This window comes from Phasianus colchicus, chromosome 9, assembly GCF_987193195.1.
Source record: "Phasianus colchicus chromosome 9, bPhaCol1.hap1.1, whole genome shotgun sequence".
Classification (NCBI taxonomy): domain Eukaryota; kingdom Metazoa; phylum Chordata; class Aves; order Galliformes; family Phasianidae; genus Phasianus; species Phasianus colchicus.
In genome coordinates, this window is record NC_143444.1 from 9,178,788 (window position 1) to 9,205,645 (window position 26,858).

The following is a 26,858-nucleotide window of genomic DNA, read 5'->3' on the forward strand; positions in this document are numbered from 1 at the left end:
CTTTCCTACTCATCATCAGAGAAATAAATAGAACACCCGTGGGTGCAAGAATATAAAGAATGAATGTAAGAATATAAAAGGAATGTAAGTATGGGAAAACATATAGGTATGTTTATGGGAGGCAGAGTTGGAGTAGGGTGACTGTGAAGTCCCAACAGCACAGCAGGGTGGGATGACAACTTTTTGTAGGGTTTTTGTTTGCAGGCAGGGCAACAAAAGAAATTACTTCTGAAAGCAGTGTGAACACTGCTATTAACAGTCATCAATCTTCAGACTGTAATGCAGACTTCACTATGTTTTGTGTAACAACAGAAAGAAAATGTCCTGCTCCTATGGGTATGTGATCCCGTGAGTGATTCCTGAACACTGTAAAGATTTCACTGCTGTCTTGAGAGGTTATTCCAATCTAGAATATGAAGGTGGTTACCTCATAGGACCCTGTGTTGGGTCACGAAGGAGGGCAGAAAAGCTGCAAAGAGGAGTTGTTTCGTGGGCCTGAAGAAAGGGAGACGCTGAAGAGCTGCTTTGCTACCCCCTCAGAAGGGGCTGCAGAGGCCCATCAGGATTCACTGGAATTCTCAGACATTCTGAGGTCTTTCCTTTACTTGCTGCTTAGAGGGTTTCCATAATTCTCTGTTTCCCTTATCAGAGAATGTCTGTCCCTGCTCTGCTTTGGTTATCAAGGTGGACTTGCTGTATATGAAGGGAATGTCTAGGAGGGACTCTGTCTTTCTTGTGAACATCAATTTCTTGATATTAGAGGGAAATTTTTGCTTCTGGGAGTGATGTCTCAGAACTAATTACTTGTCATTTTTGCTCAAAGTTATACAGTTTTGCTCGTAACTTCCAGAAGTCCTGCATATCTATGCTATAACAACAGCAATATGGCTATAGCATATTTGTCATTTTGCCTAATTGAGGTGCTTGCGCAGAGTTATAGTTCTGCTTATAACTTCCAGATTTACTGCTGATCTATGACAAACATCCTTCCTGACAACAAGGCTTCTATAATAAGAGCCACTTCCTTGAAATAGGGGCACGAGTCCAAAACAGTAATGAAATATTTAATAGGTGTGACTTACATATGAGGTGGGTGTGTAGTGAAAGGTTTTGGATTATAAATGGAAGCTAGTGTAAAGGCTCGGGTGTGTTTGGTTGGTGGAGATTAACCACCTTGCACCCTGTGCAGAAATAAAGCAATGTCCCCTCCCTAAACACTGTTTTTTTCAGTGTGTTTTGGGAAATATTAAAACTGACAGCAGGAGGAGGGCTTTGTATAGAATTAACCTGAGGTGAAAATGTTTTTAAGGTTTGACCCTGATGACCAGAAGTATTAATCATCCTGGCTCTGAGCTGCAAGTTCAGGGATCAGCTGCACAGTTCTGATGTGTTTAAAGGAATTTAAGAAATGCCAAGTCAGGAATATGTAACAGGACCTTCTCCATAAGTACATGAGCTGGAAGAGATAGATAGAGAAATGCCCAAATTGGAACTTGATATTGCTTTTCCCCTAACCTCACACTTGGCGTGGCTTCCAAGCATCTCAGACTACTATGATGTTTCTTTGTTTCAGTTATTGTAACATCCTTTAAAATGTGCAACAATTAAGCATACCATGGCTAGTTGACAATCCCATAATAGTTTCCATTCAGCTCTTGTTGTTGGTATTTTTTTAATATGTTTTTCTTGAAGTTCTGCTAGAGTCAAATACTCAAATTATGATCTAAACTTCAAATATTCAGATTTTATAGCTTCACAATATTAATAGAGGCAAAATACTTAGCTTTTGAGATCTTACAGCTTTTTCTTTCCATTTTTTTCCTTTCCCACTTTGCCTTCAAAACATCTCAGGAAAATAGCAAGCTCTTTGGTGTCAACCTGTGCTTCTGGTAGTGTGGGTAAGCCAGCAGCAAGGCTCATGATTAAAGCCTTGTGTTGCTGCTGGAGGAGAGATAGAGCAGCTTTCAGCACTGCAAGATCTGGGAGCTGAGATGCTAAAGCGTCTTCCTGCGTAGGGCTGACATGAAATCAGAATGTCTTTTGCACAGATTGACACTGCATTTTGAAGGGAAAAAAAAAAAAAAAGAAAAGAAAAAAGAAAAAAAGAAAAAAGAAAAAAAAAAAAAGTTGTTCTTTCAACTCAAATGAGATGGAAGATGGGATTTGCTGAATTTATACCAGAAATGCACCTCAATACAGAATCCTCTTTCAAAAGTACTAAAGCAGAAGATGTGAGCCCCTTGCACGAGGTCCAAGGGAGGCCAAAGGAGGCGATGGGTGAGCACTGTGCTAGCCAACCAGATAATGCCACTGAACCCTGCAACATGGTCACATTTCTGGCATTTGGGAGCTTTTTTGGTCCACTTTTAGCATATCCTGATTGTCTTAGACTGTTATCTTCGAAAGAGGAAAAAAAAAATAGAATCCAGATGTGGCACTTCTAGGATTTATTTTCTGAGAGCTCTTATCATTGCTTTTACTTTCTGCAGTGAGGATGTTCGGGCCGAGTCTCATTACTGCTCATCTCTGCTTGCCTGGAGACCCTAGATGACCCTAGAGAAATCACATCATCTTCCCTTTCTTCCCTCACTTAGAAGTGCTGATAATACTTTTCTCCCCTCTAATGCATATCTTGCTTATCAGGCTGAAATCTGTGATGACATGGGCTGTCTTTGCTGATATGTGGATGTGAAGTTCTTCCAGGGCTCAGCAGAGGAGCCCTGAAATTAGGAGCCAACAGCATGTGCATAAACCTGACTGTAGATTGATTCCTCCCAAAGTATCTACAAGTCAGTACTTACAGGTAGCAATAAATTTAAAAAAAAAAAAAAATGATGTTGATTTTCCATTACAGAGGGAAAAACATGGTTGAACTTTGGACCAAGCAGGCATCCAAAATATGAGATTTTAATGGTGACTCAGAGTATGAGGTTTTCATAGAATCATAGAATTTTTGCTGGAGATTTTAATGGTGACTAATTAGCATACATACTGAATTCATTGGACTGCCTATCATAAGCTTCTCCTCTGCTCTCCTCTTCTGCAAGGCTGTTTCAGGCTGTGATGCTGCATCAAACAGCAAAAAGCACATCCTCTGTTTGTAGCTTTTGAAGTTTTGACAATTAAGGTGGATCCAAAAATCACAGCCTGAAAGAGTGTACTCTGGAAAACACCAGTTGCCATACACAGTCTCTCTTGCTCAGCTGCAGAGATTTGTTTTCTGGTTAAAATCCCATGTGTTTGCATGTTGGCCAGGGGAGCTGTGGGTCTTTAGATAAACGCTTTGGATACACTGCTTTGCTGTGCACTGCTCCTGGTGAGGAGGGAGAGCACGGCCTGCCTGCTGACGCAGTTGGTTGAGTGAGCAGCTGTTTCTCTGAAGCACGCCAGTGAATTTGTATAGAAGGATGTTACAACGTGGGTTGCTCTATATTCCAGTAGGGAGCAAGAGCTGTCACACTTTTGCAAATGCTTCCCTGAACCAGATACTCGGCTTGCAACATGATGAAAGAAAAAGGAAGTTTTCACATAAGTGGGCAGCGGGGAAATCCAACCGCATTTGAAAGGGCTGGAGTAGAAAACAGCTCTTCCCTGTTACTCATCACTCCGTTTCTACAGCATATAGTAATGGGCTCACAATAAGATGAGGCTCCAGGCACTTGCTGGATTTGCATCACCTCTCAGTTCTTTCTCATTTCAGATCAGGGTAAAGTGAAGGAACATCCTGCTTACTAGTTTTGCTTTTGTGATTAAAGAAGCAACTTGGTTCTAGAAAGGCAAGCCGAGCACCTGTAGAGATACATACTTGGGCAGAAAGTTTGTTGGTGCTTCCTACAAAGGAAGTGATTTTTCACAAGCACTCATGTGACTTAGGGAACCTGTACCACTGATGTTCAGTGGGGCTTCTGCAAGAAAAACATTTGTGGTAAAAACCTTCAAAGCATTGAAGTTGTTATGGGGGTCATAGTCCATTTTCAGAAGTGGCCAAGACTTTGCTAACTGAATCCCAGTGACTTTTGGGAAGCTAAAGGCAAGTATTCAAGCTGCACCAAACATGAGATTTGGTATTCCTCCATGCTAGGACTTCATCTGCCTAAGTGGACTTGCAGCAACACTTGTCTTTTTAGATGAATCGCTTCGTATTAAGTGATGTGAACAAGCTGCTCCTAACCAAAAAGCAGGTTCCCATCTCCTCGTGAGCTGCTGCTTCCTTTGCGGGTGGCACTTGGCTTGTTGCTTTTTCTACTGCCACTGGGCCTTTGTATGGTTTGGACTTCTTTCAAAGGCAAGAGAAAAATTGAATGTGAACTTCTTGAAAGTAAGTCACGATTTGAAACTCCTCCAAACAGTTGGACTAGATGATCTTTGAAAGTCCCTTCCAGCTGAACTATTCTATCATAAACTACACTCATATTCTCAGCATGGATGAGTCATTTACTGATTGAGGACTTTGGAGCAATCAGTCCATGATGCTGGAGATGTGTGGACACCCCTGATGCCTGCCACAAAGCTGGCAGAAAACCTCTCAATGCACAGTACTGTGTGTAGGAGCTGTGCTGGTACAGGATTTCAGGTACAGCTACTGCTTGTTGTATCACTCACCTGTCTTCGTGGAGTGTACAATAGCTGTAGACAGGTTATTCTCCACACGTTGATGATCTAGACAAAAAGCACTGAATTTGGGCAGTTCCAAGCTAGAGTTTCTTTGCCCAGGATTTGCTGGCTGATCCATCTGACTGGCCAGAGTCAGCAGTGGTAATGTGTGTCTTCCATGTTATCAGAACTGCCTCTGCACCTACTTAGAGAAAAGACCAGGCTGGGCTTGATATTCTTTGTGGCAATTTTTGCCTGAAAGTGAATTAAATTTTCAAATCAGGCTGTAACAGAAAGCACTTAGCTTCTATTAAATATAGAGGGAGTAGCATACTAAAGTGAGGTGATAGTAGGTGGTTTGAGGATATTTGTTAAATAAAAGAACTAATTAATATATTGTGATTATTTGTAGTCAAGCACTCATTTTAAAAAGTGATTATTCCATCAATAGAAGCACGTTTTGGCTGGCTTCTGAAAACATAGCTCTGTTCTTCAATGGCCCTCATGTCTCTGATGCTGCAGGGGGATGTGCAGTGTGCTGAGCTTCTGGGAAAGCAGGAACTCCTTGAGTCCAGGAAAAAAAAAAAAACTGCATTTTTTCTTGTTGAAGACATGTGACTAGCTATTTATGAAGTCTATCTCATGATACATTCATGGTCCTTGACATCATTCTTCCGGTAGATTAGAAAGAATATATAATTAAAAGACTACACAGAAATATGCTACTTTCTAATAACCTGACATCTCAGTGAAAACACTCTCCTAGTGGCAAATGATAATTTCAATTGTCAAAGAAGAAATTTTGTAATGGAAATGACTTTTTAGCAGTGCACTGATTTGATAATTCTGCAGATTTTCAGAGCAGCAGGATTTCCAACCTGAGGCACTGGTGATAGCATAGGTCTGCTATGTGTATTCCCTGATGCCTAGGGCAAGAATCACAGAATTGTCCTTCCTTTAGTTTTGAAACCATTTCCCCTTGTCCTGTCCACTAAAGAGTCTGCCCCCTTCTTTCTCACAGCCCTATTGTAGATATTGACAGGCCTCTCTCAGGTCTCCCCAGAGCCTTCTCCTCTCCATGCTGAACTGCCCTAGTTTCTCTCAGCCTGTCTTCAAAGGAGAGGTGTTTTTGTGGCTCTCCTCTGGACAAGATCCAGCAGCTCCATGTCTCTCTATATTGAGGACTCCACATCTGGATGCAGCACTCCAGGTGAGGCCTCACAGCACAGAACAGAGAAGCAGGATCACTTTCCTGACCTGCTGGCCGCGCTTCTTTTGATGCAGCCTGAGATAGGTTGGCTTTCTGGGCTGCCAGGACGCATTGCTGACCCATATTTCAGCTTGCCATCCACCTGTACCCACAGGTCCTTTTCAGCAGGGCTGCGCTCAGTCCTTACATCCCCCAGTTTTTACTGATAAGCAGGGGTTGCCATGACCCATTGCAAGACCTTGTGCTTGGATTTATTGAACCTCGTGAGGTTCTCCTGGGCCCATTGCTCCAGTCTGTCTAGGCAAGGTAAAGAGATTTATATTTTCAAGGAATCTGAACAATTTGGTCACTGGCAGGCTGAGGGGGAATGGTTGGGGAACTATTATTGTTTCTTGACAGGCATGAATGTGAGGGCATGTCACGGGCAAAGCCTGATTCAAAGAGAAAAAGAGAAGAGGCAGAGTTCCCCAGTTATTTCTAAAGAGTATGGCAGGGTCACAAGGCATAACAGGGTGAGTAAGAAGCTATGGGAAGATTCAGCAGGCACAAATGACGGGAGAGGGATGTTAAGAGCGTGCCTCTGTTCTATCTACGCAACCTCCTGATGGGTATGTTGAAAACATCCCACGGTACAAGAAAGTCTCCATGCAGTTTCACTGCCGTAGCATTTCTGTGTCTGCCTTCTGATTTTAACCCTGCTTGGAGGTCTGTGTGTCAGAGCCAGATCCTGTCTGGCATGTTGCAAGGTCAGGGATTTTGATGGCTCCCATGTGGAATGAGAAGTCTTCTGTCTTCTGTTGACTATTTTGGACTTTCTTTGTGACCCAGAAAGTGACGAGGGGTGTTGTCTCGCCATGATGGCTTCTGCTAAATGCTGAAGCTGTATAACTTGCCTCTCCTTTACATTGCCTTGCCTTCCTGCGTGTCCCTAGGCAAGTGAGTACTGACATCCCCCTCCTCCCCATCCCAGTGGTGCTGAGCTGCAGGCAGTGCCCCCATATGCAGGGTGCAGGACCGCATTCAACAGTGTCCCAGGCAGTTCCGAGTACTCTTAATCTGTGCTAACACTGCTAACTTCTGTGAGCAGAAGACACAGTTTAGTGAAAGTAGATGAAAGGTAGAGAAATGCGTCAGTCAGTTATCTTCTTGGTCCGTCTGAAAGAAGTGAGATACGCTTGCGGTTTGTATGATTTTTTATTTTAAACTAAGGGAAATCAACCAAGCAAAGTAAGAACAAGAGTAATGTTTTCATCAGTCAAAGATTGCATGAAACAAAACTCAAGACTACAGATGTCCTGGTAAAAGGTTGGCTCCTGATTCTTTAGAATTACAACGCATGGAATATAAAACTGTAAGAGCTGCCAGCAGCACTAACTGCCCCAATTCACCCCACATGACTATTAATTTCCATTCTGCTTCTCAGTTGCTGTTCTTTCCTATGCACTTCTTCTGCAAGGCTGTTATGAACTCTGAGCATGACAGAGGAGTTGTGAAGGTCCAGGTGGCAGGAAAACAAAGCACATAACCCCTTGGACAACCTGCCCCGGCAAGGGAGAGGAACGTAGGGCAACTGGGCCACAATGCAGACACAGCAGACTGGTTTTCCAAGAGTGCTTTGCCTTTGCAGAGGCCTTGAGACCTTCACGTGCTGTGCAGATGACATACATCCCAGGAAGCAGAGCAGATACCCAAGGCTTTGAAGCAAGCAGTATCTTGATACCCGTGATTTTACCTAAGCAGGTGAAGGGTGTGCTGCTCCCCTTCTAGCTCATGTTTCCCACCACCCTGCAGCAGTACTGAAATGGCTGTCTGTGTGGAACAGAGGCAGGAGGAGTTCTTGACCCTTCCCCTTTTCTGTCAGGACTGAATTTGCCCTGCCTTGCTACAAAGTGTAGTGAAAAAAGCTAGAAGCATTGCTCCAGCCCTCCATACGTACTGCCCTCATACGTATTTTCTTTCCAATATTTAGATACTCAGAGTAGCATTTATCATTTTTCTAGGCTGCTCAGCTAGTGCTGGTATGTGACATGAATTCAAAGAGGAGCAGTACTGCTTGGGCTTGACTGCAAAAGTCCTTGTGCTCTGAACCAGCCAAGAAGAGGAAGCTGCCCTTGGCAAACTTCAATGGGATGTTTATCTTGCTAGTGGCAAAAAGAAGGCAAAGCTGCAGATGGAGTTGAAAAGCTTTTCTTCTGTCACAGGCTGACTCTGAACTGCTTCATCCCCTGGCTCTAGTGCATCATTTGTGGGCAAGTTGTGCAGGAATGATATAGAATACCTTAGTTTTGCATAGCACCTTTCATTAGAAGGGAGCTAGATTCCAACAGGTACCCAGCTCTGAAATGCAACCATCTACAAAGTAGAGCTCCCCTCAGCTCAGGACACGGAATATAGTGACCTGTTTTTCCAGGATCTTCAGGTCAATCCTGTGATGCACCGAGGACTCTTCCTTCTAGAAGCATCTTTCTCTTGTACTTTGTGGTGATCAAGGGCCATCCAGTATTATGAAAGTTTGCTATTTACTTTGTTTTACAGCTTACTCTGTTGCTGTAGGATGCCAACCTACTGTGGCATGCGCTCCAGCAAATTGAACTTCACGTAAAGAGAAATTGCAAGCTCTTCATCCATGATGATAAGCGCCCTAAGGAGGGTATAAGGGAGGATCTGACTCAGAGCAGAACCCTGCTATATTTTATAGAGGCCCCAGTAACTCTGATACCCAAGGAGAATTTTTCCAGAATTAACATTTAGCTCACAACGCAGCTCATCTCCCTTCCGCAGATAAAAAGGTCTACCAAAATTTACTGTACCATTATTACCCCCTTTGTTTGGCCCCACAGCCTCATTAAGAGTGATGCCTGGCTCTTTGTACAGCGCAAGTGTGAAAGACTCCTCCGTCTCCGTTTCGCGGTTGATCTGAGCATAGATGAAGTAGTTGCCATCCTCCATGATTATCAGGTATTCGTTGTGATCCTTCACCAAGCCGTGGCAGTGTTTAAAGCTCCATTCCCAGATCATGGTACCTCTGTTGCTCGTTGGGTTATATCTTTTTACTGAGGAAAATACAGACAAAATGAGTATTGTGATTAATTATGCTTAAGGACAATCTTGTTCTGTACATATGCATGTAAATTACTATCTCCTATTGCCTCTCTGCACTCCTTTCCTGATGTTTTTCTTTAGAGGATAATGATTGTTGTTATTGTTAGGGATCTTTTGAGCTCAGTAACTCAGAAGTAGAGATCTCGGTCTGTTTGGAGAAACTCTGATGGCCTCCAGGGCCGTGGGTGGCTTGGAGAGACTCTGTGCTGTTGTTAGATGCTCAAAGCACCCCAGAGACATAGAGCCTTCAAGGCAAAGAGCTAGGTCTGGGCTGATCTCTAATGAGAAATAATTTATGGACAGAACTTCTGCTCGACCTGACAATGATGAGGGTGGTTATGGTAATCCTCTGCTCCCTGGCTTCTCTATATTCATCCCTCACAAGAGCTGAGCCTGTGGGGTCTTGCCAGATTTTGCTCCTGGTCCTGCACTGAATGAGCGCACATCACCATCTGCAATGCTTAAGGATGGTGCCATTTGTCATGTGCCTGGCACTCTGGTAGGGAAGTGACAACTCATGGCAGTGTCTGATTGTGCATACCATGAGGATGCATGTTTCTACCATACTTAATGCATCAGGGTCTCGATGCAGTGGATCAAATAGCAGGTGATGGGGATGCCCAGCTCACTCCACTGCAGTACCTTCAGCCATAATCTCTGCCTGGAGCATTCAAGCTGGTTAAGGTGTCACACAGTCAAGTAATTAGCTAAAGTTTAATGGATGCAGAAACACTCCACGGATGTGTTAAATCTCTCTGAGGATCTGAGCTGGTACAGAGGATGTTTCTCTAGGACTGCCCTAGCTTGAGCCCAGGGAACTGACGACCAACACCAGGTAAAAATAAACCTGCCTCTGTGATGCTGCTTTCATGGGTCATTTTCAGAGGTGAGTTTGGCTGCTTCTGACTAAGACAGGATGTTGCTGGCTGGCAGCTCTAGGTGCAGAGCTGGGAATATCTCTGCAGGGACCAACATATCCAATGGGCTCCATATTTCTGTGGTCAGAATTTATACTTGCATGGAACAGGTGAAACCACACATGAGGGCTGTGATAGAATACTAGGAAATACTTATTTTTGTCCTAGCATGAGTCTGATAAAACCAGAAAGCAGCTCTGATATCTCCTAATACTTACAAAATCCATGTGCCCAGCATGTCTCCTGTGGCTGTGGAAAGAAGTAAAGATTTGTTATTATTTTCTGCTGGGAATTTTCAGTCTATTTTTGAACTCAACAAAGCAGCATTCTCAATGCACAAAAGTGATTTCTTAGGAAGGGAAATAACCTTTATGTCTGTAATTACAAACAGTAATTGCTTTCAAGCACACACATTGATTTGCTATGAAAAAAAAAAAAAAATTGTTCTCCAATTAAGTTTAAATGTTTAAAACAAGATCAGCTTTTTCATATGCATTTTAGTGGTATTATCAAAAAAATAAAACCAATAACTGCCATCAGTGCCTAGAGGAGGTCTATGCACTTCTTTGATGCTAGGGGTTTCATTTCAACCCTCGATTGAGCTCTCCAAGACTGTCACAAACGATATCTGTGGACACGGACTCGAAGTCAGTGCAGTCTCATGGGGAGCTTTATATTGTTGTGCTGATTTCCCCTCATAGAACCATGAATCATTCTTTCTGTATATTGCAACTTGCAATTATTTATTGCCAATCAACAGGGCAGTGCACGCTGCAGCCCACACACTGCTTTGCCAGCTGTGCTGACAGTGGTCACTGCTGCTTCCAAGTGTCCCTCAGGCTTCCTTACCCCTATGCAAGGAGCAAGAAGGAAACATGCAAGGGTGAGGTGATGTCCTTGAGGTTGTACCTGATCTGATGTGCAGGAAAGGGAGAACTGCAGCTGACTTTTAAGCCTACTTCTTTTTAACTCCTGCATCATCTTTAGCTGGAGAGTCAGGCATGGTGCTTCCTGGTCTGGTAGTCAGACTTCCTAGTTAAGAGTTTCCTAAAGCCCATCCAAACAAGGGAAGGAGGTGGTAAACTGGCAGCAGTAAGAGATTACAGTAAATTCCTCCGACTAGTGACTCAGTGTTTGTTTATGGAGGTTGTACTCTCCTTTGCAGTTTTGGAGCTATGACTGCTCCCTGTTCAGAGACCCTAAAAAGCAGACTGAGATCAAATTACAGCTATAGGGATCCATCTCATCTTGCAGCCTCCAAGCTCTGAAATGCTTAAAATCCCTTCTGAAACAAAACCTCATCTGCTCCTTAGGAAGTTGCTGTCCCGCGTGCTGGGGGGAATTCCTTGGAGGGAAAGGCTTTCATTACCCGGTCCTGTCTCTCTCTAATTAATATAAGCAACAGGACTGAAGACAGTTCTTTTTCTTCCTAAAGCCACTACCTTTTTGTAGTGTGACATTAAGTGATGCGTCAGTGGGACGTGGGAACAGCTCTGAGGCTCACCGTCATCACAGGGATGCGGTTGTAATTGCAGGTCACAGAGCAGCTCGCTCACAGCTTTGAAGTAGATGGGAGGTTGTAAGAGGGCAGGTAAAAGTACCAAAACAATTAAAACCTTTTTTTTTTTTTTTTTTTTAATAAATGTTAATGCTGTAATATGCAGAGTAGGCTTCTTTCTTGTGGGAATTTAGCAGTTTTCATATTCTATAAAAGCAGTCAGAGCTTTGCAGGATTTGACCTTCTGGGGCTCCCTGCTGTCATTGTGCCACAAGGAGGTGGCAGACCATAAGAACAAGCTGTCCTGCCTCTTAACAGAAGGGGATTTTTCCTTGTCCCCTTTTCTCTCCAGGACTGGAATTGAAGTGAGCTATATCACAGTGGGATATGTAAGATATCCCAGACTAGAATTTAGATCCTCCCAGAGACTAAACCATTTTAAAAACTGGCAAGCGAAAAGCTGAGCTTTGTCACATCTGTTGCTTGGCTCTCTCTTGAATCTGTTTGTTATAGTACATGTAAATGTTGGAGTAGAAAACATTGAAGTCAGCTGTTGATATCCAGAAGGCAACATGATTCAGTAACTGTTATTTAGATAAGATTGCATGAGCATTTGGTAAAACAGAGTGAAAAGGCTTAGTGCTTGGTGAAATACTAGGACTCTTCAACCTCTCTTGTCCTTACAGAGCAACATCAGTCTGTATCATACTAAGAAAGCCTACATCACTTATGCGGGAGAGGAAACTTAACAGAACAAAATTAAAACATTTTTTTCCTGATCTTACTAAAATGAAAGCAAAATGTTGAAGACAATTCCCAAGGAGCCAGCGGAACTGTTAGTTGCTCAAACCTTGGAAAGTAAAAGCATTAGCGGTCTCCAAAAGAGGAAGGACTAGGTTGCCATTAGATGATAGCATAAATACAGAAATATTAATTGTTAGAAATGCATGTGTGTTGTACAGTCCAGAGTTAGGAATTTGTTCTTACCTGTTTATCGTGGAGCAAATAGAAGATGGTAGAAACCAGGAATGAAATCACAATCAAAACAAATATTGAAGTATATAAAGCTACTTTACACCATTTCCTTCTCTGTGAAGTATTTCCATTCTCCATCAAGTGTGGTGCTTCCATGATGCTTATCTTCAGGACAGCCAGAGGCAAGTATGCAAACAGCACCAATGTCAGAAAAGGCACAGCTGGAATTCCTGATCACTTTGTTGCCAGGATGGGACTTGGAGATGGTTTTATGCTGAAGCTTTCCCCATGCTAATAACACTGAGAGGAGGAGCTAGCCATGGTCTGTTTCATCACTAGCCTGGGGCTAAGAGTTAATGTGTGACTGTTTCCTTATTAAAGGAGGCAGAGGACTTTTGTTTGGCTCACAGCCCAGAATGACAAAAATGAAACTCCAGCAGTAAGTTGTAAGGGCTTCCAAAAACCACCTCAGACTTGATGCAAGTCAGGTCTACAAACTCTCCAGCGAGCTCAAACTGAAAGGACCAGGTCTGAGCGCAAGAACTGCTGATGGCTGTACGCCACCTGCTCCCATTTCCAGAGGCATCAGAGAGCTTTTTTCATGGCTGAGAAGTTGGCACCAGATTGAATCTGTTTCTCATTTTGACAACACGGATCCAAGTGCCGATGACGAAAGGGCATTTCTGCAGTTCCCTGAGGATATGAATCATGTGCTAAAAGTGAAACTACACACACTGAAATACATGACTGCAAACAAGCAGTGCTGTGGAGCCACAAGTATGGTCTCAGTGGCAAATGGAAACATTTGCATGCAATCAACAGCACACAGTAATGCCGTTTGAGCAGGATAGTGTGAAAACTGTTAATTTTTTTTTTTTAAATGTCTTCCACTTTGCTGTTTGAAATGAGCTGACTGATTTTCAAAGTCCTCCTAAAATAATTTATTAACTGTCAACTTCGAAAGTAGCTTCCATTTTTACATTCTACATGATCTTTTATTTTCAATATGAAAGTGTTCTTCATTGGTGTTTATTTACAAAAGAGATCCTGACACACCAAGACATCACTTAGAGATCTGTGATGACTCTGCTGCATTCACTAGCTTTGCTTGTGGATGGAGAGAATGGAAAGTATCCTTCATACACTTTTTTAGTCTTCTGCCTCTGCTCTTCTCTTCCTCTTTTCAACCTGCAGAAGAAGCCTCAGCTTAAGAAAGAGGGACACCTGCATGTCCAGGCAGCTGCTGAGCTGAACTGGCTGAGGCAGTGCCAGCTGTTGGTGTGGGCCACCCCACCTCCATCACTAGCCCAAGCCCATCCAGCACCCTGGGAAAACTCCTGATAGTCCTGGTGTGATGTTGCTGTGGCCCACTGCCCCCATTCTGTATGCATCTTCTGCCAGTCTTGGTAGTGTCTCTGCATGGCTGACATCAAGAAAATGGTACTTTCCACAAACTCCTAAAAAGGGCAATAAAAGGCTTGGCTGGTATGGAGAGAGCTATTAACACCTATCACATGTGCCTTCTTCCTCCCCAAACTGCGCAGTGACACAAAGGAAGAGCAATGGCTGCCTCTGCACTAACCCCTTTTCAGACTACCTTAAAAAAATGGTTTGTTGAAGCTAAGCCAGCAAGAGCCACAGGGGATCCAACTGTTCCTCTTGGCCAGACCCAACCATTCAGTCACCCCAAAAGACAGCAGCACTCGAATGACAAGTACGCAATTACAAATACACACTGCAAGTGCTGCGGGCGAGGACCTATCTCCAAAGAGTAGGGCAGAGAGCCTGCGACTCAGAGCACTCCTGTGAGCTGCCTTAGGAACCTTGGTTTGGCCCCGAAATGACATTGGCCTGTGGCTCTGATGCTGCAGCGCTGGGAACTAAGTTCACCACTTCTTAAACTCCTGGCTTTGACCACATAAAAAGCCCCAAACAATCTTCATTTTAAAGCATGAAAATGAAACTTCCTGTGACATCCCATGTATCACGGTGGCAACGAGGGTCTGAAAAGAAGTACGTTAAGAAACAAAACATAAGAAAACATCCCAGGAATGGAGAAGAAAATCTTCCAATGACAATTCCAGCAATATTTTTTAATCTGGAAATAACTGCATTTTTCTTCTACCACAAACCAGAGCTCGGGCTACAAAATTGTCATTCTTGGGACTCATCATTTGCCAGTTACTTAGATGAATAAATGGTTAAAAAAGGAAGGATCATACCCCTTCAAGAGGGGTTGGAGATAAACATTTCCAGACACTGAAGTGGCATTTCTCTCAGAGGAGGTGGAGTCCAGCTCGTATTCTATTTATACACACTTTATTAAGCATAGATACAGCAACTTGTGTGCTCACTGTTAAGTGGAAGCACAAAAGGGCCGTGTAAAGGGGCTGTAAATCTTTCCACCGTGTTACAGATATGTTGCTTTGGGTGTGTGGCAACTTTGGGCTTAGAGCTTCATTTCATTCTGTAGTTTCCTGCAGCTTCAGCCAGGTCTTACAGTGCTGAAATGACTGTTTAAATTAAGGATGATTATTTACTTGGAAGAATATTTATAGCTGTGGCTCAGCTGTGCTTTCTCTGTATATCTCAGTAGTTTTTGTTCAGTCAGTGTTTAACTATATTACCTCCAGTTAAGAAACAGACTCAAGACTAAGGCCAGCAGAACATAAGATATAATTGTCAACGCGTTTGGGCTCGTTTTCCTACTTATTTCTCAGAACTTCTCAAAAATAGTATTGGCTCTTGAAATGGGATTTTGCAATGTTTATTGCATCTTTATTGACAGGGTACACACTATATGCAAGTCTTGTCCTTCCTTTTCATTCCTCCTTCCTATCAGCCTTAGGAGGGGATGGAAGTAAATTCAGTGTAGAAATAGCCACGCTCCCTACAAAGAAGCAAGATGCAATTCCTGCCTGCCTTTCCTCCCTTGTGCCCCTTCCCTGATTTCTTTGGAACTCAAATGTAAAATAGCAGTAGCTACAACGCATCTGAAAGCAGACAAAGGCCACCTCTTGCGTTTGAATTTGCTTTGGAGCCTGTGGGTGCAGCCGTCTGACAATTTGCCAACTTTTGAATGAGCTATCTGTTATAAATGATTAAAGCACAATTAATCTGCTTTAAATTAACTTATTTCAAAGCAGGAATTTCATACGCTCAGCATTGTGCAGTCCTAACCTCACTTTCTCTGCCTGAGCACCACCCTGAAAGTGATGTCAATTACTTGGGCCAGATGTGGGCCGGGACTCACAAACGTACCACTGCGTATTTAGACATGAGCTTTCTGTAAACCTGCTCAACAGCAGGTGACAACTGTGGTTTGAGTGTTTGTCCAAGTCCATCGCTCAAATGCCAGGTTGTGCTTTTTTTTAAGCTTGCTTAATTCCAGGGAAATTTTCCGAGTCCTACTGGCTTGTTTTCACTGACATTATAGATTGCCCCATCTTTTCTTTGTGGTGCTGTTTTTCTTTGGAAATGAGATTTTTCCAGATGCCACGGCTTTCCAAGCCTTTTGTCTGGGTGCAGTAGTTTGCATGCCATGAAGTCCCTATGGGAGGCTTCTGACCCACAACATGACCGCTTTTGGGAAGCCCACCCTGAGCAGCTGCCAGCATAGAGGCAGCAAGAGGGGAGCTGGGGCAACAACCTGACAAGAAGCACTTTTTGTTCTGAGGCTGGCCAAAGGCCTAGGCTAGCATTACAAGCAGAGAGACAGTTATTGGAAAAGCCTGGAGTGTTTCCTGCTGTAGGCTTTTTCAAGACCTGGTTGTTTATCGAGTGCAACTGACAAGCTGAGAAAACTCTTCCTCTTTAAATTCTCTGGGTTCTCTCCTTGCATAACAGCCAACTACCAGGAATTTGGGACAGCCCCCTGATTTTGCTTTATGCTTTCAGCAAAAGAGTGACACGCCTGACATTCACAGCTGTGCTGAGCCCACCAAGGATATCGCAGCACAGGGGGGCTCCTCTGGGGCTCAAGGGGAGCCCAGACAACTGAGCAGCCTGCGTGTGGCTTTTAGAGAACGCCTGTGCCTGAGCTGTTGACAGTGGGATGTGCCAAATGTGTGATGTTCCTCCTGATGTTTTCCCCTTGTTGTAGATCTGTGTCTTGTGCTATCCGCCTTCAGTTTCTAGCCACAATATTTTGATTGACCTCTGTCTGCAAAGTTGCTAAGCAGTGTTATCTGAACGGTGACTCCATCAGTGTCTGATTGCTGGGATGGGTGAAGAAATATGGCTGTGTAATTAATGGAAGCTTAGATGGAAAGTTGTCCTCTGCATAGTTCATGTGTGACTGGAGCCTTAATCCAGCTGTCAGCAACTTCTGGAGGAAGGATAGAGACATCACAATGCCATCGGGTAACTGGAAGTGCTGTGGGAATGGCAGGGGTGGAAGAGGGACCAAGTTAATTACTACCTGACATCTGCCCTCCCAGAACTCTTAGGGGCAGATGTTGTGTCATTAGATCTGTTTGAGAACATTTTCCATTGCACGGCAGAGGTTTCTGGTTCTAGTTTACAAAAAGCTGTGATTCCTTATTTCCACTCAGAGCCTTTGGCCTCAGGCCAAATAGCATTTCTTCCAGTGCACAATATCAGCACTGTTCTTACATATCCCCACAGCAGCAGGGTGGGTTCAGGGCTGCAGAGATCTCCTCGCCGGCAGCTGGTCTGGCTGGCTTTTGTCCAGCCCTGAGCTCATCACCTGCCTGTATGGTGTGATGTAACAAGAGCCAAGGCTGGCTGTCAGTTCATGCTGCAGTCAACATCCAGTCTGACGTTTGCCAGCACCATCTGGAAATGCAGGGGAAGAGTACAGTGGGGTGTGTTTCCTTTTTGTATCATGTGAAGTAAATTATAGAATATCCTGAGTTGGAAGAACCCGTAGCAATCACCAAGTCCAACTCCTGGCTCCACACAGAACCACCCAAAAATCAGACCACACATTTGAGAGCATTGTCCAGATGATGCTTTAACACCACCAAGCTCAGTGCTATGACCTCTTCCCTGGGTAGCATGTTCCAGGGCTTGACCACCCCTCTCAATGAAAAGATGTATCTCTCCTGCGGGGAGAGAAGCCTGTGAAGGCATCCCACATAAATGTGCCTGAGCACAGCAACCAAAACCTAGGCTGCTCCTCAGCCTTTTTGCAGGAGGTCACCTTTCCTTTACCCTCCTACAGAAAAAATACCCGCTCTTCTCTCTCCATAGCTGTTGCTGGATAATAGGAATTCTCTCATAGCCTCCTTCACTTTCATTTTTCATGTTATGGAAAAGTTGATGTTCATTTCCTCTGTCATCCTTAATCAGTAGCCATGTAGGATGGCGTTGTCATAAGTCAATGCAACAGCTGATGCATTCCTCTACCCTGTTCATACTTTCCATGTGTCAGCTTTCTTCTGCTTTCCAGTCCAAAAATTTAGTGTTCTCTACCTGTAGCCCTTTTAGCATTGTAGCATTGTAAAAGCCAGATCTGCCACTGGTACTTCACTGAAGACAACCACTTGTGGGTATCAGCAGAGTCCCTAGATGCAGCTGATGGAGCTACAGTGACAAACTTGTGTGAGGCGTAGGTGGTCCTACCATGGCATTTCCCATCAGAGCTTTCAACAGGAGGTGGAAAGTCTGTGTTCTCCATTACATGTGCAGCCACAGCAGGGTGTCAGCTTCAAGAACTTCTGGACTCCTGTGGTATCATGTGAATTAGTTGAAAATCACATGGTATGCAGGTGTGTGGTCAGCTGGATTCCTGTGCAAGAGGCTTCTAGGGCTTACTTATGTGGTTCTTGGCTATGTGTATATGCCTTTGAATACTGTGGGTGACAATAACGTATTTGAAAATCAGACAAATTTTGAAAGGCACAGTAAGAATAATCTGAGGAGCATTAAAAAATCTTAGCCCTGGTGGTGTGCCTTGTCTAGAGTCTCTTCTTCCCTTGTAAGTTCAGTTTAGAACCACAGTGTTCCTGGTATGTGATGATAATGTTTATCATGTGTTGTGACAGACTGGAAACTCTCCAGCTATGACACTTTTATCAGCAAACTGCCTCTGGATTGACAGCATTCTGCTGTCTTCTTCCCTTACCAGCCTGAGTCTTGTGCTCTGCTTCCTGCTGAGTTCAGCAGCAGCCGTGCAGGAGTCAGTGTGGGAGCGTTTGGAGGGACTGTGCAGGAACTGCATCTACTAGCAAGAGAGATGTAACTGGGAGCTGGGCAGCATCCACCAATATCTCCTGACAGTGAGATGAAAGACATATTTTAGGAAGAAGATGAGTTCGGTGTTTCTGAACAGTTTCCATTCAGAAGGAACATTGGAAAAGTAGTCATATTTTCTGTTCACTCTGTTCTCCTATTTCTTTCCTGTGAAGACATATGTGTTAGTCATTATCTGTTGGTGGAGTTATATTTAGTCAATTTATTTTCCTTGTTCTCTACTTAACTCCTTTCAGTGGCAATGCTACTAAATGTAAAGGTAGCCAATTTGCAAACTGTCAGCACCTGTAACTTGCAGAAATCTCACCAAAGGAAGCAGCACAAAAACAGCAGCAGTATGTGGTACGGGTACTGCTATAGTGCAATACAGTGCAAGGCTTGAGTGGCTTCATCAGCCACAAAGCCACAAAGGGAGTAAAACAGAAAAACTGTGGAGCAGCATTAATATTGTCTGAATGTGTAGTATTAGTGTATTCCAGGGGTCAGAAATGGCTCAGCACTGCCCTTTGGGCTGAGATTGTGGGTCTAAGCAGAGCAGTACAGCTCACAGAGAGACTTCCTTCAGGGCTTTGGAAGCGCTTGCTGAGAGCTAAGGGTGTTGGTGGCATCAGGGCTGTTGGTGCTCGTTGAGGAGGTTTGTAGGAGTAACAGTTTGGGTTTCATGTTGCAAATGCTAATTATTTTATAAGTGAGGGACCACCTTCATCACAGAGCTCACACAGTACACTAGCCTAAGTCCTGCATTCAAAACAGAACATGTTTAGAGGACTGCAGGTATGGAGATGCTTCTTTGTCTGGAAACCCACAATAAAACAGTGATTTGCCTAGTCCAAAAGGCTGAAGAACCTTCCTTGATTCCTCAGCCATCATCACTTGGCTGGGAAAAGGCAGCAACTTCAGTCTTCTCTGTTTTCTCTTGCTGTGGAAGTGAGAGAGCTGCAGGGTGGGAGTGCACTAGCAGAGGTAGCGTGAGAGGGACAGGGTGGAAAATCTCTTATGCTGCTAGCTGTTCTAAAGAGGACAAATATAGAAGTGGTTGGTCTCCTGATGTTCGTGTTATCCTCAGCAAATGAATACTAATGGTCTTGGGTTAGCTAGGAAAGTACTGAGACCTCATAAAGTCTATTTAACTCAATTATTTTGCAGGCAGGCGAGTGAGTTTTTTTTTTTTTTTTTTTTTTGTAGGTTTCAGTGAAGCTGTCCCAGAGAGCTAGTGCTGGTTCTCTCCTACAGCTCTGTGTGCCCTAGCGAGGTCCTCTGCTCCCTCCTCACCTCATGGCAGGAGCAGTGGTACTTGCATGGCACCTGAAAAGAGTTTGGCTACGCTGCTCTTCAGGACTCCAAAGAGGTCCTCTGTTCCAGGGCTGCACTGTCATGAGTAACAGAGTTTCTCCTCATTCTCCCAAGGGCTTGCAGGTTAAACCAATGGCCTCTTTCATATGGGCACAGAGAACAAGTTTCTCTTTCCATCAGATGTTTACAGTTATGAAATCTGTCTGGAGGACAGCAGAACTCTTAGGAGACATTTCCTACACCCCAAACACCCCAGCCTTCCCTGGAGATTATGAATGGTTTATTTATTCCCTTCTTGGAAAGACAGTGTTTGGGACTGGACACAAGTGTAGCTCCCAGAGCAGAGCAGGATAAACAGATTACCAGGATGTCTTTAAGCCCAAATTCAGCTTTTGTGGACAGTATGATGCCTGACTCTTTCAGAAAGTCTCATTCCCAGCCTGGCCCCAGGCTGTATCTGAAAGGTGCTCACTTGCCCAACCATCCCTCGCCATATTTCTGTAGCAGATCATTCCTGCTGTTCTCCTTTCTGTATGGCAGTTCATTTCTCCAGATCCTCTCTCTGGATTGTCAGACTGTTAGAACACTACTCCCTTCAGTGCTACAGCCCTTCAGTAACAGCCCTGCTTCCGTGTTCAGGCTTGAGAGCCTGCCTTTGCTGTTCAGAGCTGGCTGCTCACATAGCACTGTAATCTGATTTGATCATGGGATCTTCCTGTACAAAAGGTTTGTCTTGGCCTAGGTTCTGTCAGCTTGGTCCATATCCACTATTGGAGCTGCTGGAGTTTTTGTTACTGATTAGGTTGTTGACTTATTGACTTAGATGGATTCATTTCAGTTACAGACATCCCTTTTTTTTTTTTTTTTTTTTTGCTTCTCTGTTTCACTTGCTGTCTCTGTGTCAGCAGAACTTGTCTCCTCTACGCAAAACTGAGAGAGTTCTTATGGGAGACAAGTTTGAAGCAGTGTTCCTTGTAGCACTGTGGGAGGTTGCACAGACAAGGCTGATATGTGCTTCTCATGTGAGATGACTGAACACTTGGTCATGCTGTGGGATGAGCAGAGTCGTCCCTGGGGGCGGCACATGCACCCACAGCATGTTGCAGCAAGGAGCTGAGGGAAAGGAACAGTTCTTATCTCATTCAGTTCTTTCACTTTCCTTCCGAATTGCTTTAGGAAAGTGAAGTGCTGTTTGTTTACTCATCCATCCTCAGTCTGGCAAAGATCCCAGCTTGCTGAGATGTGAAAGAAATCATCCTGAGAGATGTAAAACCATTGCATGGTTATTCCCAGCCCAGGGCTGAGAGGCTTGCATCATCCGCCCCCAGCCACTGTGATCTTCTTCCTCTCAGTCCAGTTCAAAAACCCTTACAAGGCTACATCATGCATTGCATCTGTGTCTAGCACTCTGCCTCCCTCTGCTTCTACTGTGGTGAAATGAAACTATGTCCTGCTGCTGCATGTCACTCAGCTCTGAGCCACATACCTGCACTGGGCCAGCCTGCCAGGACACCTGGCTCCAAAACCCTTGTCACTCAGTGGCTGTAGCGTACTACATAGCACGAGCTCCTTTGGACAAGTGGCCCAGTGAGCTGGGCAGCCCCTGCCTGCCCCGGTGCTCCTGGCAGCCGGAGCTGAGCTGCTTGGTGACGTCCTGGTCCCTGCCCTGCCCTGCCCTTGCTCCCTTGTAGCATCACTCAAGAATGTCTGTGCTGATTGTATTCTCATAGCCTAATGTCTAGATGTTTTCAAGTTTATCCTCCTGACTTCCTCCACATTGCATCACCAGATGCTGATTTTATATTTCCTCTGTGCACTTGAAGAACAGCCACTTTATCAGCAAAGTCAGCATCATGACATGCTGGAGCCAGGGGTGCGTAAGCTGCTCGAAAGCCCTCCTTGCACAACCCTCAGCCTTCCATCACATGAGTCTTGCAGGAGGGGATTTCCAATTCAAGCTGCTGCAGAGGGGCCAGTCCTGGTATGCTGTGTGGCTTTGGGGCAGTGCTGCTAGCAGGGAGGCAGCCAGGCCTGGCAGTGCTGTGGTCTAGGGGCTTGGCTCTGTGGAGCTGGAACCTGATCTTTATTCATTCAATTTTGTGTAACAGAGTACTAGCCATGTAGCTAGATATATGCAGTCATGGTATACATGCTAGGCCTGTGCTGTCTACTTCTTGCTTTCATTGAGTAGCATGTGAGGGTTTTCTCTGTTGTGAATCTGCTGTTTTCCGAGTGTATCCAACATCCCGTGACAATTAGAATCATATAATCATAAAATAACCTAATAGAATCATAGAATCATAAAATAACCAAAGTTAGAAGGGTCCCATAAGGATCATCAAATCCATGGATTCTGTGGAAAACAAACGAACATAGCCTTTGTTGTCCATTTAAAATTGATGTCTGTCCATTTAATGGGATGTTCACCTCCACCTGAGCTTAACTTGTGTGGAGCAATGAGCACAGCTCTTAGCTCACGTCCAACTATTTGAAGTTCTGTGGGTCCATGTGAGTCCTGCAGTGTTCTGCCCTTCCTATGGCCATGTGGCATAGGGATAACTGCTCTGACTTTCCACAGTCCAGGGAAAGAAAGAGGAACGTTGGGACAGCAGGTGTGCAGAATCCGGTGATGGAGTACCCATGGGGAAGGCGGATATCATGGCTGTGAAACAGATTCTTGGAGGACGGAGTTGCAAAACCTCTACATCACTCCTGAGGATATCCCAGCACAGGGATTTTAGAGTTCATAGTGTTGCACCACTAAGAAAAGCACAAAGTGCCTCCCCTGCAGCTTGCAGACAGCGAGACTGATTGTAAATGTCTGTTGTGGTAGCAGCAGTGCCGCAGGCTTGGGCAAGCACGTGCTGAGGGCCTGTCCCCAGTCCCTGGGGACAGAATGCACTCATGCATGGCCAGAGCTGAGTGGCTGTGCCCTGTCCCTTGCTGGTTGGTGGTGAGCTGCGGTCTGCATCAGCCTGTCCTGCCAGGAGGTTTTCTGGTCGGCAGAAAGAGCCTGCTGTGCTGCTCAGAACAGAATGACTCCATGTTAAAGCTCCTCTGTGGGAGTCCGCTTCCTTTGTTTTCTCAGCAAATGGGCTATGTCATGAGGAAGCCAAGCAGGGTTAAAATGCCATGAAGGAGAGCAGGCTGGGGAACCCTATCCTGCAATCAAAGCATCATTTCTCCTTTCATGCTGGGGCTGCTGATCTTGCCAAAATGCCAGGAAAGCAATGGCCACGCACAGTCCTCGTGTTCAGCCAGGGGCTTCTCCTGTCTCACCATCACAGCCAAGCTTGGTGGCTGCTTACCATCTTTGCTCAATTGCTTTTTGACTTCCCAGAGCTGAGCTTCTCTTCCTGGCCTCCAGAACATGTTAGAAAAACTTGGCTTGTCCTCACTCCACGCCACAGGCAATTTGAAAACTGAGCCCTCTGTCTGCCTCACACATTGTCACTGTGGAGCTCTCAGGGCTTATTCTTCCCTAGGCAGACTTCCCCATTCCTGAGCGATGTCCTGGACAAGTTCTGTTTCTTGTCTGAAAAAGCAGTGGGGTGTTCACCAGGATTGTGTGAACATGTGGTTTATTAATTCACTGAAAAATTGTGAGAATCCAGACAGAAAAACATTTTCTCCTGTTTCTCTTTCCAAACAAAATATTAGAGAATATTCAGTATATCAAAGTGTTTTGGTTATCCCCGTAGGAAATGTTTGTTTCACTCTTACAGTTATTTATTTGCCTTTGAAACAACTGCTGTTAGTTTTGAAATGAAGCCTTATTTTGAAATGGAACATGTAAGTACTTCATTTTAAAAAGTGAACAGAAAGCTACTGCCTGGGAATGTGGCTGCCCAGATCTGAGTCTCGCCTCTGCTAACATGACTCATGCAATTCCACAACTGACTTGATTAGATATCTGAATTGCAATCAGAGGAAAGAGGTTAGTTTTAGCAGAACTTGAGGTTGGTTTTAGCAGAACAAGAGGTTGGTTTTAGCAGAAATTAAGGAAATTTCATCCAAATTTAATATGTTTGCTCACATTAAGAGCAGTCACAAAACTTTTCACCACATCTAACCTGTGAGTGGACATCAAAGAGCTCCCGTCCTTATTCTCCTTACACATTACCTCTCAGCTTGAGGCCACGGCAGAAGGAAAAGAAGGAAATTCCACCAAGCACAGCGCATAAGGAAATACAACTAGTATTCCCTCTAAGAACAGCTTATCCTGCTCTAAGAACAGCTTATCTGGTGATGTGTCATACTCCACTGGCATGTGGAGGATTGAAAGTGACAGATGGTCCTGTTTCACTTACATGCCCTCTATATAGAAAGTTGATTAAGACTCAGCCAAACAAAAACTTAAAATTGCAGTCCATTTCGTAGCCAAAAAGCTTCCTGCCCAGCCCAGAAATCAATGATCTGGCATGACTAGCTGGCGTCTATTGCTCCTCTGTTTAATTATTGACCTCATTCAGAAGCCTCTCCCCTGTCAAAAGGATAGTCATCTTTCTTCCCACTCCTCTCAGCAACAAGAGATGTCATTGCTCAGCTCTCTTGAGTGGGTAGGTTGTTGACAGGTCCCTGCTGCCCACCTGGCACCTGGCAGGTGAGGGCAAAGAGAGGAGGAGGAGGCAGAGAAAGTGCAGCCAGAAAGAGGGTGTATTTTGTTTGCAAACGTTCTGACTTCAGGGCATCCTAGTTAAATCAAGCAAGAATGATCTTGTGATGACAGGGCAGCCTCGGGGGGTTGCAGCCTGCCTCCTTCGCTCCTGCTGCAAGGCAAGTCCTTGGAAACTGCCACCTCCATATGCTGGCATCCACGTAGGGCTTGTCTTGTTTACAAAGGTCCCACACATATGAGCTGGTACTTGGTGTACTTAATCCACCTGCCAGCATGTAAGGTGGCATCCGGTCCTTGCAAACACATTGATGAATCTTTTTCCTTTTCACTGCCCAGGGTTATTTGTATGTATGGTAGTTAGGAGCCCCTCCATTCAGGCTGAAGCTCTCTGAGAGCTAATTTTGTCATCCTGACATGAGTCAGTATGTCTGTTCTCAGAATATGCCTGTTTCTTTTCTCTCTGCTCAAGTTCTGTAGCAATGCAGATGGAGGCAGGAAATCACCTAAACCTCCATCCTCTGGGAAGCTTGAAAAAGTCAGCTGAAGCCCAGAATGCAGCTAGTGATGTCCTGATTTTGCATGGCAGTTTACATTGATGTGGAGGATAAGTGGCAGTCATCATTCAGCCTGAGGGGAAACTTGAACCCCAATTGAAGCCTCTCTTATTTCTGTGTGACAGACAGTTTTGTCTTGCTTGTGTAATCATGCAAAGGAGGGAATCCAACTGCACCTAGAAGACCATCACAGGTAGAATCTTCTTCAAGAATTTTGCTTTAGGTCCATTTTTTTTGTAAACACCAAAACCAGATCCAGGAATGGAGAAAACTAAGCTCTCCTTACTCACATATTTCGTGGCTTAGGGCCATAGCAGCATTCCAGATTGCAACAGGAAGGCTTCAGTGTAGCTTTGCCTGCAAAATTTGGTGGTCTGCTGATTGGAAGTGACCGAATAAACAGAATTTGAATACTGGTCTCTGGTGGAGTAAGGCACCTTGAAGCCCTGGAGAGGGGAAGAAGACCCTATGACTTCCTTTTGATATCTTCCAGCCTCCTAGCAGAGGAGTTATGGGAGCAAGGCATCCTGGATTGCCTTCTGCAGGGCTTCATTGGCATCTATCTAGCCAGCTCCATTGCACTCAGAGGAAGCAAGGTAGCTGTCATGGGGCCAAGAGTCTAGCCTTTGGGACAGGGAGCTCCCGAAGTGAGCAGTGAGAGGGGCCCGGGATTCATGGTCAACTGCTCTTCTGGGAGAGCCCAAGTAATTCCTACACCTCCTACCATGCCAGACTGTGGCATTAACACCTGCAACTGAAATTGATGCCTTGGAGAAAGTGTACCTGATTGTGCGCGTGCAGCAAGGCAGTGGGCTGTGTAGGAAGTCATTTCTGGGAGCAGAATCATTCTTTGTGGGGACATCTGTGCTCTCCCAAAGCTCATCTGAAGGGGACATTCCCAACTGGGGCTGAATTGGTTTAGCTATGGCCCAGCTAGGGATGGGACTGATGGAAAGCTGACTCAAACCACAGCAAGTACCCCGGGGACCAGGATGGCTCACCCACTGTGCTGCACAGGAGCAGTACAAACTTGAAAGCTCTGAGTGCCTGTCTTGAGCACTGCACTGCTGTTCAACTAATGACCTGGTGCTGGAGGCCAGAACAGAACCACAGGCACAGCCAAGGGCTGAAGGCAGTCCAGATATGAAGTGCGTCTATGAAGCACATTTTTATATGGCTGCAGCTGCGTCATCTGCTATCTGAGTGGTGTGGCTGATGCTTTAACAGCGTGCCTGAGGGGTGCTTGCGCATGCTAGCTTCATGTCTTATCCCCAGCTGCATTCATCTGTTGGCTAGCTGCAACCACAGGAGGAGCTGGAGATCCTTCCATCCTTTAAACAGTTGACAGAGTGTCTCCTGCAACCACCCAGTGGCTGCTCTGGTATTTCAAGCTGTAGAAAACTATCAAGGCAATTCAGGGGCAACATCCATAGGGATGTGAACACACTCGAAAAATAGACACACAAGAATTGAATGAGGTTTGACAAAGCCAAGTGCAAGATGATGCACTTAGGTGAGGCGATCCCAGATATGAGTACAGACAGGGAGAAGAACACATTCAGAGCAATCCTGTGGAGAAGGACTTGGGGGTCCTGGTGGATGAAAATCTGGATGTGAGCCAGCATTGTCTTCTTGCAGCCCAGGTCAGCAATGTCCTGGGCTGCATCAACAGAGGTGTGGCAGCAGGGTGAGGGAAGTGGGCTGTGCTCTGCCTTTGTAAGGCCTCATATGGAGTACTGTGTCCAAGCCTGGAGCCCCCAGCACAAGAAGGATGCAGGCTGGATCGCGTCTCAAGGAGGCCTTAATCTAAGGGCTGGAGCACCTCTCCCATGAAGAAAGGTTGAGGGAGCTGGGCTTGTTTAGCTTGGAGAAGAGAAGGCTA

General features: G+C 44.9%; 2 protein-coding genes across 4 annotated transcripts in view; one reads left to right on the forward strand and one right to left on the reverse strand.

The window, feature by feature from the left end:
- Nucleotides 1-26,858, forward strand: part of FASLG (Fas ligand) — a 143,751-nt gene that overhangs the window by 85,758 nt on the left and 31,135 nt on the right. The gene's annotated exons all lie outside the window — the stretch shown is intronic.
- Nucleotides 5,883-20,640, reverse strand: LOC149916809 (uncharacterized). Of its 2 annotated transcripts, none has more exons than XM_090146104.1 (3): nucleotides 12,308-20,640; nucleotides 10,041-10,071; nucleotides 5,883-8,856 (listed from the first exon to the last, which is right to left on the reverse strand). In XM_090146104.1, the coding sequence occupies exons 1-3, from the start codon at nucleotides 12,449-12,451 to the stop codon at nucleotides 8,489-8,491; spliced, it is 543 nt and encodes a 180-aa protein (XP_090002230.1). In that variant the 5' UTR covers nucleotides 12,452-20,640; the 3' UTR covers nucleotides 5,883-8,488. The 2 variants fall into 2 exon arrangements, with proteins under 2 accessions (XP_090002230.1, XP_090002231.1); XM_090146105.1 differs by having other exon boundaries at nucleotides 10,041-10,104; nucleotides 12,344-12,582.

Bases quoted from the DNA above. Each gene is read 5' to 3' on its own strand.
- LOC149916809 (XM_090146104.1), bottom strand. From the start codon at position 12,451: ATGGAAGCACCACACTTGATGGAGAATGGAAATACTTCACAGAGAAGG. The intron at 10,072-12,307 runs GTAAGAACAAAT...TTCTTTCCACAG, and splicing joins ATTTGCTCCACGATAAACAG to CCACAGGAGACATGCTGGGC. The intron at 8,857-10,040 runs GTAAGTATTAGG...TATTTTCCTCAG, and splicing joins ATGCTGGGCACATGGATTTT to TAAAAAGATATAACCCAACG.